At 44.0% G+C, this 17,300-nt stretch overlaps 1 protein-coding gene across 10 annotated transcripts in view; it reads left to right on the top strand.

The window, feature by feature from the left end:
- The first annotated feature begins 369 nt into the window (after nucleotides 1–369).
- TPD52L1 (TPD52 like 1) overlaps nucleotides 370–17,300 on the top strand; it is a 98,633-nt gene continuing 81,702 nt past the window's right edge. For 9 of the 10 annotated variants that reach the window (XM_004740129.3, XM_004740126.3, XM_013063361.2 and 6 more), the window contains exon 1: nucleotides 370–623. In XM_004740129.3, the coding sequence (XP_004740186.1) occupies nucleotides 605–623 (19 nt within the window). In that variant the 5' untranslated portion in view covers nucleotides 370–604. Of the gene's footprint in view, nucleotides 624–13,524; nucleotides 13,636–17,300 lie in introns of those variants that run through there. The other variant, XM_013063369.2, reaches the window with a different exon arrangement.

Below are 17,300 nucleotides of genomic sequence, written 5' to 3'. Positions count from 1 at the left end.
TCACTCAGGTGTCAGTTCTAATGATGACGGCCCTGAGCTCAAAGTTCATGAGTCAGCAATACCTAAATACGTTATCTTTAAACAGAAACCCACATAAAACAAGGTTTTATATTGATCATGTAACAAAAATATTGAGTACAGAGGGTCACAGGATCCAAACTCCGTATTTCCATCAGGAGCTAGGGTTCTGGTGCTAAATCCAAATGCACCCTCCTTCCTCCCTCCCTGGGGATCTGCCCTTGGCCCCCTGGGCTCGAGGACCCACTACAGCCGGGTCAGGCCTTGGCAGGGCCTGAGAAAGGCGCCCGCGGCCAGGGGTGGGCGCCCTCGGTGCCGCGCGCGGAGCGGCCGGCAGGTGGCGCCCGGCGGCGGGCTCCTTCCCCGCGTGGTCCCGGCCAGGTGGACTGGACGCCGCGGCGCTAACCACAGCGGCAGTGCAGGCGGCCCCCGGTCCCCCACCCCTTCCACGCAGCGCTCGCGACAAGTGCGCAGGGGAGGGCGAACGCGTGCGGCGGGGCCAGCTGCGTTCCGAGCCCGGGCACCGCCGCCTGCTTCTCTGGAAGCGCCTGGGAGCCCCGCGGCGCGGAGTCCGAAGACGGCCACCATGGAGGCGCAGGCACAAGGTGAGTGGTCGCCCATCGTCCTGAGGGTCGCGTCCTGGCGCTCAGAGAGGCGTTTCCCGGCACCACGTAACTTTGCTCTCGGACGGAGCGGATGGGTGCCATCTCACACGTCCGCCACTCTCCGCTCCTGCCCGCGCCTGCGGGATAAATCACTGCTCCCCAAACTCGGGATTTGCTGTGAGGCTGGGGCCAGCAGAGATGCTAAGTGGAGAGGTCTCTCCGCTGGAAATGCGCCCACAGAGTGCTCGACTTCTTTTCCCAGCCAATGCCCCCTCCTCCCCCTCCCCCGCGTTCCCAACCTCGCGAGTGCCCGAAGGACCTGTTGTGCAGGGTCTGGAATCCGCGAGGCGTTCCCCTTGCCCCTGGGGGAACAGGAAGGGAGCGCGACTCCTCTTGGCCTGAGCCGTGGGCTGGCGTCCCGTCCCGAGTTCGAGCTGGGCGGCGCGCGCTGGGGTGGGGGCTGCGCGGAGACCCGGGGCTCACGGCTGCGCCAGGGGCTTGCCCAGCCCGGACTTGCCTTCTCAGGAGGGAGAGCGTTACCCGCCCGGGATCTCCAAGCGATAGACGCGTGTGCCCCCGTTTCCCAGGGTCGGGGAGCAACCTCTGCCTCCTCGCCGGGCGGGGCGCGCAGGGTCCAGGGCCGCAGTCCGGCCGCCTCGATCCCGGCTCCTGGGGTCGCCCGCTGTAGGAGCCCCGGCGGCGGCGTCACCAAGGGCAGCCTCGGGTCTTGGGGTCATACTGGGACCAGGGGTAGGGAATCCGTATGAAACTGTGCGAAAAGGGGAGTACATGGAGAGAGAAGCAGAGGTGGGCGGATGTCTAGCTGGAGTCTGGTGAGGAAGGACAATGACCGTGGAGTCTACACTGGGAACACCACCAAGGAGGGAGGGATGCGGAGTTCAGCCCTCTTTAGCCTTTAAAACAATCATCACTACCTTTCTTCCACACTGCAAGAAATACTGTGATGGCTTTTAAAATAGAAATTTAACAAAAAAAAAAAAAAAAAAAAAAAAAGGGCAAAATAAAGGTAAGAAGAGGTTCCAGACCCTTTCCCGAATGAAAGGGATTTGGTGGGTGCTTGGGCCTGGCTGGAGTCGCCCAGCAGGTTTGCTGCCAGGATTACAGTTGCCTGAACAGTACGAACCATCCTGGTGTGTTCCATCAGCCAAGATCCTGCCCATAAAGCTGCTGCTTCCAGTGTTTTTTATTCCCCATTATCTCATAGGAAAGGAGAATTCAACCAAGGGATTGTTGGTCAAATTCAAAGGCAGTGGTTGGTCTGGAGGCCTTCTCTCCTGACCTGAAGCAGGTGGGAACAACACGGGAGCTTTCTAGCCTGCCTTGCAGATAAGAATTATTTATTTGCAGAATGTTAAATACCGATCCCAGAGCAGTCGAAATGGAATGATTGGGGCCTGGGCATGGGTGTATTTGAAAGGTTCCCAAGTAATTGGTTATTCATTGAGATTGGAGAAAGACTCATCTGAATTGTTAAGACAGCTAAACTACAGGTCAGAGCCATGCGTGTCGTTGGTTTGCTTTACTTGAAAGATTTACTTGCCAAATATCCCAGTGCTTTCCTTTTGCCAAGTACTGTGCTAGGGGAAGCAAACACAGACTTGATTTTTGTTTCATGACATTTATAGTAGAGGAAGTAAAAGACATTAATTTGATAATTACTAATAAATAAAGTGTAAAATCGCAGCTGTGTTAATGTTATAAAAGAGGGCCACAAAGTGCCCGTGAGAGCCTGAAAGTCTGGCCTAGTAGGTGATAATCAAAATAGTGACGATTGTTTACCATGTCCCTGCTTCTGTTTGTGCCTTTTCCACTTGTTGACTCACTGCTTCAAACAGGCCCATAAGGTCGTGTTCTCATTCCCGTGCTCCGGAGAGGAGAGAAGCAGAGCATGTGAATTCCTCTAACATCAAGTAGGCAGTGAGTAGCAGAGCCCGTGCGGTGACTGCCTGTCCCCACTCAAGGCCTGCCATTTTTAGGGAAAACTAAAACTGAAGTCCCCATTTATCTCCCCCCTACCCTCTTTGCCACTCTTTCTTCCCTCTCATGAGTGGGTGGACTCTGAAGGGGTGAGGAGCCCAAGATAAAGGGCAAGTGAAGTTATCCTCTGGAGATCAGGACTAGGGTGATGGCCAGCCAGGGAGGAGAGAAATGAACAGGTTTAAGAACTACTTAGGATGAAAAATCAGCTAATTTGGAATGGACCTGTAAGGATGGGTGTGAAGGTGACTCTAACTTTATACTTTTACAACCAGATGGATGATAATTTGCCTCTTAAATCCTCATTTTCCCAGTACTTGGAGTTCTTCACTTTCAGACTTTTTTGGGTCATTTAAGCAGCAGACCTATTAAGTTCTTTAAGAAAACATTTCATAAAATGTTTATAGTTTAGATGAATGGGAAAATCTTACCCCTTGACACATGTTTCTGGTCAAATGAATTGCCTGTTAGATTCTTAGAGACTCATCTGGTTTCCTAAGGGTGAGTTTCTATCATCGGCACAGTTTATTTTAGAATTACCTCGAGTGGGGATGGCTTATCTTGTTGCCTCTTGATCTAGAAACAAGCAAAATTGAGTGAGATGAAGTAGGCGGTGCCGCTGGGATGTTCCCTTGTACTTCCTAGGAGATCTGCAGGTGCTTAAACATGGTTTGTATGGATAGCTCGGTAAATGCAGCAGCAAGGTCTTTTAGAAATTTTTCCATAAGTGAAAAAAAAATTTCCATAAGTGAAATTCTGCAAATATGTACCTTGACTTTATAAAATAATAGATTACTTCCAGCAGAATAAAAAGATATTCTGGGAAGCCGGCAGAACAGAAAACATAGAGTTGGGATTATGCACAGAATGATCCAATGAGAAGGAGCTGGAGAACAGTGTGGAATGACAAGCCTACAGGAAGCCAGCATTCTCAGTTGCTTTCCTGGTACTAGAGAATTTTGCATTAATAAAAATGATATATTAGAGAGAGGCTTTGGTTAGGAATGTAGCATTTTTGTGAAACATGACAATTCTTTGAAATAAAAATTCCTGATCTTTTTAAACTACCTTTCAAGATTTCATGACTTTAGGAAATAACTTTGTTTTTGTCTTTCCGAGTGTCTTTAATGTTAAAAGGAAAATTTTCTCACTTAACACTTGCATCTATTTAAGTTAATAATTGTATTAATTTTGGGGTGCCTGGGTGACTTAGTCACTTTAGCCTCTGCCTCTTGATTTCGGCTCAGGTCATGATCTCAGGGTTCTGAGGCCGTGCAGAGCCTGCTTAAGACTCTCTCCCTCTCCCCTTGCCCTTCCCCTGCTCTAAAAATAATTTTAGAAAATAATTTTATTAGTTTCCTATGACTGCTGTAGCAAATTACTACAAATTTAGTGGCTTAAAACAACAGAAATTTATCCTCACGGTTCAGAAGCCTGGAAGTCCAAAATCACTATCACTGGACCACAACTGAACTGTCAGGTGGGCTTTGTTCCTCTAGAGGCTCTAAGAATTGATTCCTTGCCTCATCGCTTCTCGGCCTTTTGGCTAAGATCAAGTGTGATTCCTTGCCTCTTCCAGCTTCTTTCTGGTGGCTCTGGCGTTCGTTGGCCACATCACTGCCTTGGAGGTCACATTGCATTCTCTGTCAGATCTCTCTCTGTCTTTTATAAGAATGCTTGCGATTTCATTTAGAGCTCATCTGAATAATCCAGGATAATCTCCATTTCCCAAGATCCTTAAATAATCACATCTGCAAAGACCCCTTTCCCATATAAAGAAACATTTACGGGTTCCAAGGATGGGGACCTGATACATTGGGGGTCATTATTTAGCCTACTACAGTAATTATTTTTTATATTCAGAGAGTCTACTCAGGAGGATTCTCAGAGATCTGTAAATGACATTAAGTTATAAATGTCAGATAAATCTTACCTGTTTCCAAATTCCATAAAGTGAAAATATCATATATAACGTCCATTATAATTATACTTTGTTCACAGGACATTTATTGATACCATCATGTTCCAGGAAGAACTTACAGCAGTTTATACATGTGTAAAAAAAACACAGCAAGATAATCTAAATTAGAAACAGGTGAATGAAAATAAACAAGTATCAAAACAGAAAATGAGGCAAGGAATGAAGCAGTAGAAAACTGAATACAATTATATCCTTTTTCCTTAATATTGCATGGAAGACTAAGTCTTGCTTTGTAAACAAAGTACATTATTTTGTTAGAAAACAATAAAATAATCCTTCTTCTCCATGCCAAATAGCAACAGGCTAAGTCTCTTATAGTGTAGGGATCACATTACTCGAGGAAAATACTTGTTTTGGATATTTCAGGGGCTATAATCATAAACCTCAAACTATGGGAGGTAGGTGTTACATATTTTAAGTTATGATTTTTAAAAATTTTTTATTAAGAGTATTCTTACTGCCTTCAAAGCTACCTCCTGTAGTTTTATTTTCCCTCCAAAAGTGTTAATATAGGGAGTATTGCATCCATAATTAGTCAGTCATTTGCAGCAAACTTCTACTGTTATTTTAATTAAAGTTCTTATAAAATCTAATCATAAAAATGGTAGATATTAGAGTATATTGGAACCTATTTTGAATTTTTGCCCTAATATACTTCTTGTTTTCTTAATACTTTGGGTAGGTAGAATCTGAGAAGTTGCTTCAAAAAACTTATAAGCAGGAGAGTCCATTTTTGTGGCCTGTGACAGATTTGATTCTTGGTGAGATGCAGTAAATAATAAATAAGTGCCTTGGCAAATATCGATTTGCTAAATATTTCAACACGTATTTATTGATTACTATAGTAATAACAAATACCCAACAAGCACTTACTACTGAAAGGCAACAGATGTTATAGTTAGGATTCCAGAATCCAAGCAAACTGCCTGAATTTTAGTTCTGTCATTCTTCTCACTCACTATTAATATGATGGGGGACAAGTTTACTTGATCCCTCTGGGCCTTGGTGTTCCCATACTTAAAGTGAGAATAATAATAGTAGCCATGTTGTAGGATTGTGTCAAGGATTTAATGAGTTAATACATGCGAAATGCTTTAAAACAGTTCCTAGCGCATGATAAATACTAAACAAATGTTGGCTGTTGCTTTTAGTGACCAAGAACTTTGCATGCATTATCTTATTGAATTCTTATAGTAATACTATGGGATAGATACCATTACTTTTTTTTTTAACATTTTATTTATTTATTTATTTGAGAGAGAGAGAGTGTGCAAGAGGGTGAGGGAGAGAGAGACAGGGAGTACACTCACGTGTGTGCACACATGAGGCAAGGGTTGGCAGGGGGACAGGGAAAAGGGGCAGAGGGAGAGCCAGAAGCAGACTCCCCACTGAGTGGGGAGCTTGATGTGGGGCTCGATCCCAGGACCCTGGGATCTTGATCTGAGCCAAAGGCAGATGCTTAACCGACTGAGCCACCCAGGCACCCAGATACCATTATTTTTAACTCATTTTGTAGACACGGAAATTAAGATCAGAAAAATTAAGTGTGGAAGGAAGAATTCACCACTTCACCCCTACACTAGCCCCGAGGTCATGTGCGGGATGGCATATGCCAGCAGAAGGTGAAGATGAATTTGACACGAGTCATCTTTTCAGGGAGGACCTCTGGGAAGAGCCATCCCCGTGTGTATGCACACAGAACTGATGAGATCGCGCATCTCCATCCCAGGGGGAGTTTTTGAATACTAGAATGCTGATTAGAACTGACTCACACTGAGGGGGACAATAACAATAATATTTTAATGGTGTTTTTTGTTTTAATGCCAGATACCATGTTATACACTACAAAATTGTGTTGTTTAATAAATAAAATGAAATCCTGAGGAAGGTAATGTTATTTCTGTTTTACAAATGAGGACACTGAATGACAGAGTAGTTACCCAACGTTCTCTAACTCATACAGCTTGGACGTGTTGGAGCCCAGATATGAAATCTGGAAGTGTGACTTCATACACTGGGATTTTAATTACTGTTCTGTACCATCTCCTTAAATTGGCATGCATAAGCAGTCAATGTGCAGAGTTACAAATCATAGATTTTGCTTTATATTCATACGGTCAAGGGGGTTTTTAAAAGGGCAGTACTTAGTTGCACTGTCTATCCTACATATGAGCAGGGTCTAGGTATGAAAGAATATGTCCAGAACTCCTGAGGTCTGCAAGAATAAGCCCCATAATATGGCAAGCTGGGGCCGGGGACACTGTGGGGTGGGGTGGTAGGGTGCTCCTGTATGAACAACCTACTGTTTTAGTTCTGCTTTCAAGATGAATTCTGTAAGTCACAAGCCATGTGATGCTTAGAACCAGTATAGAATTTTATTATTAACTGCAAAGACACTTCAGATATGGAATGCTTCAGAGATGTTAACTCCACTTGGTGTTCCTTCATATCCGTAATCTCAGGACTGTAGAATAATTGAGAGCCATTAGGATCTGCACGTTTGTTTCCCGAAAGTAGGATGCTGGCTGAAAGGACTAGTTTCTCAAGGAACACCAAAAAGGGAAAGATCTTTACGGTGTCCCCAATATTATTATTACTTGTTAACGCGAATACGTTTCATTTATTTAGCTGGCTCCCAAGCCGTTTTGCATAATGCCTACATTAACAAGGTACCTAGTGGGAAAAATGAATAGGCAGTGGGTTTGTCCTTAAGGAACTGTAGCAATTTCTTTGTTAAATTTTTGTGGTCTAAAGTGGCCAAAAAAGAAGGTATCAGCCTCGGCTGTCCCCCCCAGCTTGCTCTCCATCTGTGCACATGTTCACTGCAACTGCAGGTCTTGAATTGTCCCCAACACCTGGAAGCTGTCTCTTCCGTTCACTGAGGTAGGATGCTGTGGGGAGCACCGAGAGGGTGATCCCAAACTGTGGATGTTCAAGCCCGTCATTTTATCTCCCATTGGAAGTTTAAGAAATGCAGTGCGGTTTATTTAAAATATATGTATTAAATTAGGAATCATCCTTAATGCACCAGGGAAGGCCGCAGAACATTTTTAAATGAATTTGAGTTGTCTACAAGAAAGCTTTGGGTCCTCAAGGAAAGATAAATTTTAAATAGTTTCTCACAGCATGAGTCGTTTATAAGTGTTGCATTTTGATGCAGAGGAGATGAAATTCCCAAAATACAACCACAAATCTTCAAGAATACCCTTTCGTCACCAACATATTGCTTCCTTCCCCAAAGACAACAATCTGGCACTTAGCTATTTGTGCTATGGCCAGATAATGTACCGCGTGCCGAAAATGTATGTGTGTGTTACGCCTCATCTCCAAATCTACCTGTGGTTATTTGTACCCTACGAATTACATTTTCCTGATGTGTATCTAAAATATAGAATCCTCCAAACCCTTGAAAATTGCAAAACGCATTTTTCTTATAATTAGCCTTTTCTTTTGTCAATCGCGAGCAAGCGCCTCATGAAGGATCTTAGAAGCAGAGTGGATTCATTCAAAAGAAAAAGCTTGGGTGGTGGGAGAGGATCTCTTCAGATCTCTTGATTTCCGAGTCTTGAGCTGTCAGATATTTTTTTCCTATGATTTCCACCCCCTACCACACACATACTGAAAGTAGCAATCATGAGAGCTACAAAGAACATTGTCTGTATTTTCCCACCATTTTGGCTTCCAAGATGGATTCCTTTGTACCTGAAGGCATCATGGAAAGATGGCTCCCTTACTTAAGAGTTAGGGAAGACCGGGAAGAAAGTGCAGTCTTAGGCCTCTGATAATTCCATTTTTGACACCCCAAGGCCCCTCCTGGAAGTTTCAACATATCTATGTTTCCTGCAAAGTTTCTTTCAAAAGATCCTCGGTTCCTCACAATTTCCCCAGGCCGAGAAACGCACTGTGGGCAAGGAAAATACCTCTTTGTCATGGGCCTTCTGTGTACCAGGTAGGGTTCATTTATGTGGCGTTTGCTCCTCAGATCCCCAGAGCGCGCTCTCCAGGACACGGGCCTTGAAAGAAGGAAGCATATTGTGAGGATTAGACCTTGCATTTTTTTCCACTGCAGCACTTTCGAGAATGTGTGGAAATAAGAACGCACATTCAGAAATTTTTTGAAATGTGATCTTGCTAGTTTGAAAGATCTGCATGCAGAACGTGCTAGGGGGAGTACCCAGCAGCCAGAAGGTGGGTGGTTACTTTCTGGCAGTGCCACACAGGGGCACTCAACATACTCTTTGGCACCTTGGAGAAGAGCCTGGCCCCTCTGGCCAGAAATTGTATTGGCACCCACCAGAGAGGAAGGCCTTGTATTTAACCAATAAACAATCTAATATGTTTGAAAAGCAAATATTGTATAGGGGAAAAAAAGCAAGGTGGATTGGGTAACAATAAGCAGATGGAAAACACATCTGAAAGGAGATTCAGGGATGCTTTTGCGAAGTATTGGCAGCACAGTATTGCCTGCCTCCCCCCACCCCCAAGTAAATTCTTCTGGTTATTGATGCAGGGTCCTTGAGCACAATGGTCAAGAAAGAATTCTTGAGACGTTTTAGGTTCAAAAGGTGCTTTTATTCTAGCACAGGGACAGGACGTGGGCAGAAGCAGCTGCACTGTGACTGTGAGGAGTGACTCATATAATTTAAAGTTTTGCGGGGTGGGTAGAGATCACGTATGTCTCTAAAAGGATTTCTCCATGTTAAAGAAGTGTTCTAGGATCCTGGAGGTCTGGTACCTCAAGGTAAGGCTGCTTTTAGTCCCTAGTGAAACATCAACATTAAGGCAGCTATGGGTTCTGTGAGGAATGTCAGTCATACTCAGCTCGTCTCAAGTTGTAAGGAAATTTAATTTCCACTACATTTCTCTTGCCTTTGTTCTCCTCAACAGTTACGTTATGGGGTAGCTCCTTTCTTCATTAAAGAGTTCTGAGCAAATAGTTGATCTGTGGTATCTAACACTACCCTTTTATATCCTGCTGTTGATGTGAAATGTTGGGGTCTAGGAGCTAATGGTTCAGAAAGAATTCTTGGGACGTCTTTGTTGCAAAAAAGGTGTTTTTATTAAAGCACGGGGACATGACCGTGGACAAAAAATGCTGCACTAGAGTTGTAAGGAGTGACTGGTTATACACTTTCAAGTTGGGAGAGATTAGGGATAGTGTAGATCTCTAAGGGATTTGGAAGCAAGGTTTCCAGGACCTTTAAAGGTCATTTATTACTCTCTGGTAAACTTGTGGTCGTGAGACCCTTTAGGTCGTGGACCATATGCTTGGAAGGTGATTGCTAACTTATATCTTGGTGAGGGCGGGGCAGGGGAGGTGGATAGAGGTAAAGGAAGTTTCCAAAGGGATTTTCAGACGTTAAAGAAGACTCCTGGTGGGGGGGCGCCTGGGTGGCTCAGTGGGTTAAAGCCTCTGCCTTCCGCTCAGGTCGTGATCCCAGGGTCCTGGAATCGAGCCCCACATCAGGTGGGGGTCTCTGCTCAGTAGGGAGCCTGCCTCCCTCTCTCTCTCTCTCTGTGCCTGCCTCTCTGTCTACTTGTGATCTCTGTCAAATAAATAAATAAAATCTTAAAAAAAAAAAAAAGACTTCCGGGATCTTGGAGGTCAGACTAATGTCAAGCTCAGGTTGGCTTTTGCCTCTAGCAAGGCATTAACATTGAGGCACTTGAGTTCGGGTAGGAAGGTCACTTTGCCCTCTCAAGTACTTGTCAATGGGGTATGCGTTATAAGAAAAGTTAATTATTTTTCTTTCTGCCTTTCTTCTCCACATCATTATCCCAAATCTTACAATCAGATACAGATATAACTTTTGAAGACCTTTGCTAAGGGAGGCTATTATAAAAACAAAATTCAGCTGAGTAAATTTGAAGATCTCATTGCTGTGTTTTCAACAATACATGAATTGGGCAGGATCCCAGCTAGCAAGCAGAGAGGGGCTCTGAGGAGCTGTATAAAATGGAAGGCTTTTATAGACAGAAGGGGTTGGGAAAGAAAAAGGAAATTTCTAGCTAAGAGTGGATTGTTTCAGGCAAGGTCACCTTCCCCATCTGTGGGGGTCGGAAGAGGTCCATGGGTCAGATTACCCCACTAGCGCTGAGCTCTGACTCAAGCCTTACTCCTTAGAGGTTACCTTGCTAGACGAGGCTGAGACTGCAGTTAGCTTAGGTATTCCGTCTTGATTTGCTGATGTAGAGTTTAGCAACAGCGACTTCATTTAGGCCTGTCATCTCCTTAACGGCGTATAAACCCATTTCTGTTTGGCTTCATCCCACATTTTGTGAACTTATAGTTAAATACGCTTGTTTGCGAGGAGCCAGGAATTTACAACATACACAGGTACAATAACTACCTTCCTGTGGAGATCTGAGCTCTGGAAAGGAATGAACTTGGTGCCAGTGTTCTGTTTGATGCCCTCTGTTCTCCAGTGATGCCCTGTGCCCAACTCTGTGGAGCTGGCCTTTGTCCTTCGTAGAGTTTTGTGTTTCTACTCAGCTCTTTTCCAAGGCTGAGGGAAAATAAATACTCTAGATGAATGTAATGGGACCTGTTATATTGCCGGAGGCATAAAGGTCCCATAATAGCTTTGAATTTGGGTTCTAGTTGATTTGAGGAAAAAGGGAACGAGCTCTTCCTCTTTTTTAAAAAATTATTTACGATTTATCTTTTTTTTTTTTTAAAGATTTATTTATTTATTTGAGAGAGAGAAAGAGAATGAGAGCAGGCATACATGCCTGTGCCAGTGTGAGCAGGGGAGGAAGCGGGGCAGGGAGAGGGGGCGATGGAGGGGAAAATACTGGAGCCTGAGGCAGGACTCAATCCCAGGACCCTGAGATCGTGACCTGAGCTGAGACCAAGCGTTGTTTAACAGACGGAGCCACCAGGTGCCCCAATTAGCTTTCAGTCTTAAAATAAATATCCAGTGATCAGTTCTCAGGCCTCATCTTGGTTGACCTACCAGCACAAGCCCTGTCTCAACCTCTTTGCTTTCTGTCTGCACTCTCTCTTGTGAGTTGCTCAGGACTCATGGTTTTAAAATTCCATCCAAACACTAAGAGCTCCCGAATTTCAGATTCCCTTCAACTTCATGCTACCCACTTGATATGTCTGCATGAATGTCTAATAAGTATCTCGACTTAACATGACTACCACTGAACTTCTGATGTCCTTCCTCCAAAATATCACTAGTTCTCCCTAAGTTAACCCCTTGTCAGTTAATGGCAACCCTGTTTCAAATGCAGAAGCCCAAAGCCTGAGAGGTTTTTGCCTTGGGCGGGTTTTCCCTATCATAACCCATATTTAGTCTGTCATGCCAGAGCCACTTCCAAAATACATCTCCAGTCAAACAACTTCCCACCCTTCTGTTGATAGGGCCTTGGCCCAGGCTACCATCATCTCAGCTGGTTTCTGCAAGACTTTCCTAGCTGGGCTCCCTGTTTTGGCCCTTGCCTATCTTCAGTCCATTTCCAACATGGTTACCAAAGTGATCTTCTCAAAACATTTGGTCCCGTGCCACTCCTCCTTTCAAAACTCTGCAATAACTCATTTTTCTCACAATGAAGGGCAGAATCCTGACACCAGCCGAAAGGAGGGATGCTGTGTGATCTATATTCCACTTTCTCCCCTGTGACTTGCCTGACTCGGTGTCCCCATGCCCTCCTGCTTAATTCTCTTTACTTGGTCTTCAGCGCCTTTCAATTTACTGATCCTTCTGCCTCAAAAACTTCCTTGAATACCTTGCTGGCTTGTGTCCTCATCTTCTTGCCAGTCAATGTTACCCTGAGGCCTGGCAACTGGACCCCTGTGGTCAGGAGACCATCCTCCATTGGTTTCTCAAGTTTCTGCACAACTGATCCTCTGAGCAAAGGCCTTAACAGCTAATTTTCTCTGCACAATCTTTTCAGGAATGTTTTGCATAGCAGGTGGCCTTGGAAAGTAGAAACTCTCCCTTATGGGCAGATTGATTTACTGTCCGGGATAATAAAGATCAGGTCTCCCTCTGGATCAGGTCTAGGGCCGATGGGCTAGCAGCCACCTTATGAAATCAGGGCCTCGAAATCTCAGTGTTAAGTTCCTGAAACACATCCCACTGTGTAAACAGGCAACACCTGACCCTCCTCACGTCACCCTTCTGCAATTAGGGCTCAGGGAACTGATGCAATGATGTACTATGGCCATTGCTATTGCTGTGAATACTTGTCTCTTTTTTTCCCCTTGATCCAGGCGTCTGTGTCTTTCACCACGATCTTTGAAACTGACAGGCTAATTTGCTAGCTTGCAAGTAGGGTAAAATCTGACCCTTCACAATTCTTGACCCCTGTCCTGAGCTATTAATTTAGAGGGCCCTGCTTTAGCCTTTGTCTGAGCCCTGTTGAGAATGTCTATAGGCCCACCTAGAACCTATGCCTCCTTTTCTAGACCACCCTCTGGATACCTGGGACTCCAGAAGTGTCTGCCCAAAAAGCCTTGTGTGTGTTACCAGGCTTGCACGTGCCTTCCTTGGGCAACCGTGCTATCAGGATGTACATTCCTAATCCTGAGGGACTGACAGCTGGCCACTTTGGGAGGCGGCACTGGGAGTGGCTTGGACAGGCTAGGGTACAGGTTCTTGAAGGGTGATCCCTTGACCAGCACCACCAGCCTTGCCTGGAAAGAAATGCCTTGTTAGAAATGCAAATTCCCACCCTAGACCTGCTAAATTAGAAACTTCGGGGTAAGACATAAGACATCTGTGTTTTAGCATACCATCCAGATGATTCTGATGCACACGCCTTGTTTCCAGTTCTGTTGTTAACTCATGGGCCCCCCTGCTGGCGCTTGTGGTGGACAAACCCTCAGATGACCCCAGGCATTTCGGACTTCTGGTGTTCACACCCTTGTATAATCCCTCCCCCTAGATTTCTGGCAGGACCTGTGACTTACTTCTAACCAATAGAATACAACAGACATGATAGGACAGTACTCCCTTGATGATGTTGTTTTAATAAGACTGTTCTAGCACACTGGAGGCAAGACTCTCCTTGTGGATTGATGAGGTACGTAGCCATGTATTAAGGCGCTGTTCCTGTCTCAATATGGGAAGTTTGTAGTCAGTTAGGTATTTTTATTTTCAAATGCAGGTCCTAAATTTTTACTCCAGAGGCTGGTATTTCCCATTTACTCGATTACTATATACTATTTCCTCCAGTTGGGGAGAGACTGTGGTCCTGTGAGTGGAAGCCAAGAGGAATAAACTAGATGAAAGGAAAAGCAAGGTTGTGTCCTGTAAAGGGACTCTAGCCTGGGGGTGGGGAGCATGGATGTAGTCACAAAAATTTGGATTCATGTCCCATTTCAATCCGTTCTTAGTCATCTTCGTTAACTAGCTCATCTACAAAGTGGTGAAAGTGGCAGCTGCCCTGTGGATTTTGTGACTACTGAGACAATGCATGCAAGGTGCTTGTGACCCTACTTGGGTCCTGTTAAAACAAAGTGAGACTCATTTATTAATTACTCCTGAAATATGCATCGCGCACTCTGAGTGCTGAGCGAGGGGACAGGGAAGCAGGTGAATGAACCAAAGTCCTTCCTCTGTGAACCTACTGCCCTATTTTTGTTACAGCTGTTAGATGTCAAGCTACTACCTTTAATGCATTCCTTTATTGAAAAATTCTTTGGGTTTTGTACACCACCTACCTCAAAGTTAAAAATAGCTTGCTGGAGCTAAGGCAAGATGAGTAGGTTGAAGTTAGAAATATAAGTTGATAGAATTTTGGACATCTGGCCCATGTGCAAAGTTGTTTTCTGAAGCACAAGTTGTACCTACTAGAGCACCCTGAAAGTGGTTAAATATTTTATTTATTTTTTTTAATTTTTTATTTATTTTTTTAAGATTTTATTTATTTGACAGAGACAGAGATCACACGTAGGTAGAGAAGCGGGCAGAGAGAGGTGGAGAAGCAGGCTCCCTGCTAAGCAGAGAGCCTGATGCGGGACTTGATCCCAGGACCACGAGATCATGACCTGAGTCAAAGACAGAGGCTTAACCCACTGAGCCATCCAGGTGCCCCGGGGGGTAAATATTTTAAATGGTTGCTCTTTTGGTCCTTCTTTATTTACTCAGATGAAAGCTTAACGATGTGCATAGCAGACCTACAAAGCAACATTTATTGTTTGGACACATTCTGAGGATGAACAGGTTAAATTTTTTGTTGATGTTCCCATGACTTCTCTCATAATAATTTAATAAACCTTTGGGGAACATGCCGCAGCGCTAATCTCTTCAGTTAGCAGATCTCGTTTCTGGTCTCTCGTAGCTTGGAGGCTAGCTGTTAGCGCACAGCCGTGCTGAAGGAATGCAAAACCATGGAGAGAGGTGTGTGTTCTGGATGGCAGGACTGAAAATTCTGCTGTCTGTTGCTTAGCAGCCTGTTGGAGATTTCTCTGTATTCTGAAAAGCTTCTAATGACAACTGTAGATTTCTGCTCCTGCCATTTTAAATATTAATTTTTAAAAAAGGCACAAATGTAAAGTTTTAATATATAGATGTATATACATAGACACACACACACACATTACACTTACAAATGTGACCTGTTACTATCTCCTTTATTCTGCCTTATTTTTCTCTGTAGTCCTGTGGCATTTAACGTTATGCATAATTATTTTCTTTTTCTCCCAGTGAGCGTTAAAGTCCTTCTGGTCAGGGTCTTTGACTGTTGTCTTTATGGTCATATCACCAGTGTCTAGAAAATGGCTCTTTCGTGGATAGCACTGTGTCAGTACTTATGGGGAAATGATGAATGAATGGTGTTGAGTAAATACCATCATGTATGACCCTGCAGGGTGTAATGGGGGGGGTGAACATTTCAACTTTTTATAAAAAATTAACATTTTTAAAAATTGTATTATAACTTCTCATAAAAGCTCCCCAAATTGAAGAAGAGCTGAGATGGTAGTAAGAGGTCTCAGTACTGCTCCACTGTCTTTCAGTGTCATTCCTGATGTTGACATCCTGGAGATGATCATTAAACTGAGGAGTCAGGCTATGTCACTGTAAACGCAGAAGCGGGAATAGAACTGGGTTGCTCCTCTCAAGGAGAGGGGAGTGACCGGGATCTGGAGAGGGTCAGGGGGATCTAGAGGGACATGGGGTGGAAAGGGCACACCGAAACTTAGTCGTAGAGGGACAAAAAAATAAAGAATGTGAGAGAAGGAGTTGCCTGAGGACTGAGGAGGGGAAACTTAGAACAAGAGGTTCTTCTAATGATGTTGGCCCAGGAAACATATAAATGCCATCCTAGCTTCCCCTGTGATAGCGTTAGAAAATTCTGCGTTGCTCATTCACATTTAATGTGGGAGTAGAGTTTTGTTATGGGACAGCACAAAAGAAGAGGTCACTGGATACCTGATGTATATTTTACCAAAAAAACGGTATTCCATTTCTCCCAACCTCCCCTCGAACAAATACAGAGCAAATACTGAGACTCTCCGTATGAGATGTGCAGATGAACCATATGCTTGCGTGCCCATGTTTTCCTGGCTGTCCTAGTGTAGGGATTCCAAGAAGGTGGAAGGAGGAGGAGGAGGAGGAGAGCTTCAGCCCAATCCCGCGGGGAGTGGTTTGCCTGAGAAGCTGATTTTCAAAGCAGTTGAAAATCTTGGGTCAGCAACACCTGTTCAAGTTATTTTAACTGGACAATTGAGAGTCTCTTATAGAAATAGAAGCTGCAGGGCACCTGGGTGGCTCAGTGGGTTAAAGCCTCTGCCTTTGGCTCAGGTCATGATCTCAGGGTCCTAGGATCGAGCCCCACATTGGGCTCTCTGCTCAGTGGGGAACCTGCTTCCTCCTCTCTCTCTGCCTGACTACTTGTGATCTCTATCAAATAAATAAATAAAATCTTAAAAAAAAAAAAGAAATAGAAGCTACAATGATTCGGTGACATTTTCTTTTATAATGTACATGTGGCGTGTATTGCTTAGCAGATTTATAAAGTAAATTTATTTATTTATAAAATTATAAATAAATTTAAAATCTATAAATTTGTTTATGCATATATAAGTTATAATTATAAAGATTTAGGAGAAGATACGTCTGTATTCTTGTGTTGCCTAAAAACATTCTGCAGGCTGCAAGTAGTTACTGAATGAAACTTGAAAAATGCTTATTTCCTTCCCTGAATCTGCCACTTCCCTCAAGACCTCACTGATAGCCTGCTAGGGTTTGAAATATTGATGAATATGAGCCCATTCATCTCCAAATTTCACTGACCTTTCACTGGAGGGTATTTTTAGCTTTGTCGAGAATTTAGGGCAGAGAAAATCTGCAGAAATATCAGGTTATGTGGATATTCTTTCCGTTTCATAGAGCTGAAGATGGATTCTGTAAGATGAATATTTGAGTCATCATTCATCTTAGGCTAATTAAAGTAGCATAGCTCCCTTTTAAGTAAGGTGCCAAGAAGTTCCTGAGTAAATTAAAAACATGTCAACATATCCTTCTTGTAAAATCTAATCTTTTTTTTTTTTAAAGATTTTATTTATTTATTTGACAGACAGAGATCACAAGTAGGCAGAGAGGTAGGCAGAGAGAGAGAGAGAGAGAGAGAGGAGGAAGCAGGCTCACTGCTGAGCAGAGAGCCCGAGGCTGGGCTCGATCCCAGAACCCTGGGATCATGACCTGAGCCGAAGGCAGAGACTTTAACCCACTGAGCCACCCAGG

This window comes from Mustela putorius, unplaced genomic scaffold, assembly GCF_011764305.1.
Source record: "Mustela putorius furo isolate JIRA1106 unplaced genomic scaffold, ASM1176430v1.1 tig00003863_pilon_pilon_pilon, whole genome shotgun sequence".
NCBI classification, from domain to species: Eukaryota; Metazoa; Chordata; class Mammalia; order Carnivora; family Mustelidae; genus Mustela; species Mustela putorius.
The sequence above is the reverse complement of the archived record's forward strand: the minus strand, read 5'-3'. Positions and strand labels throughout refer to the sequence as shown.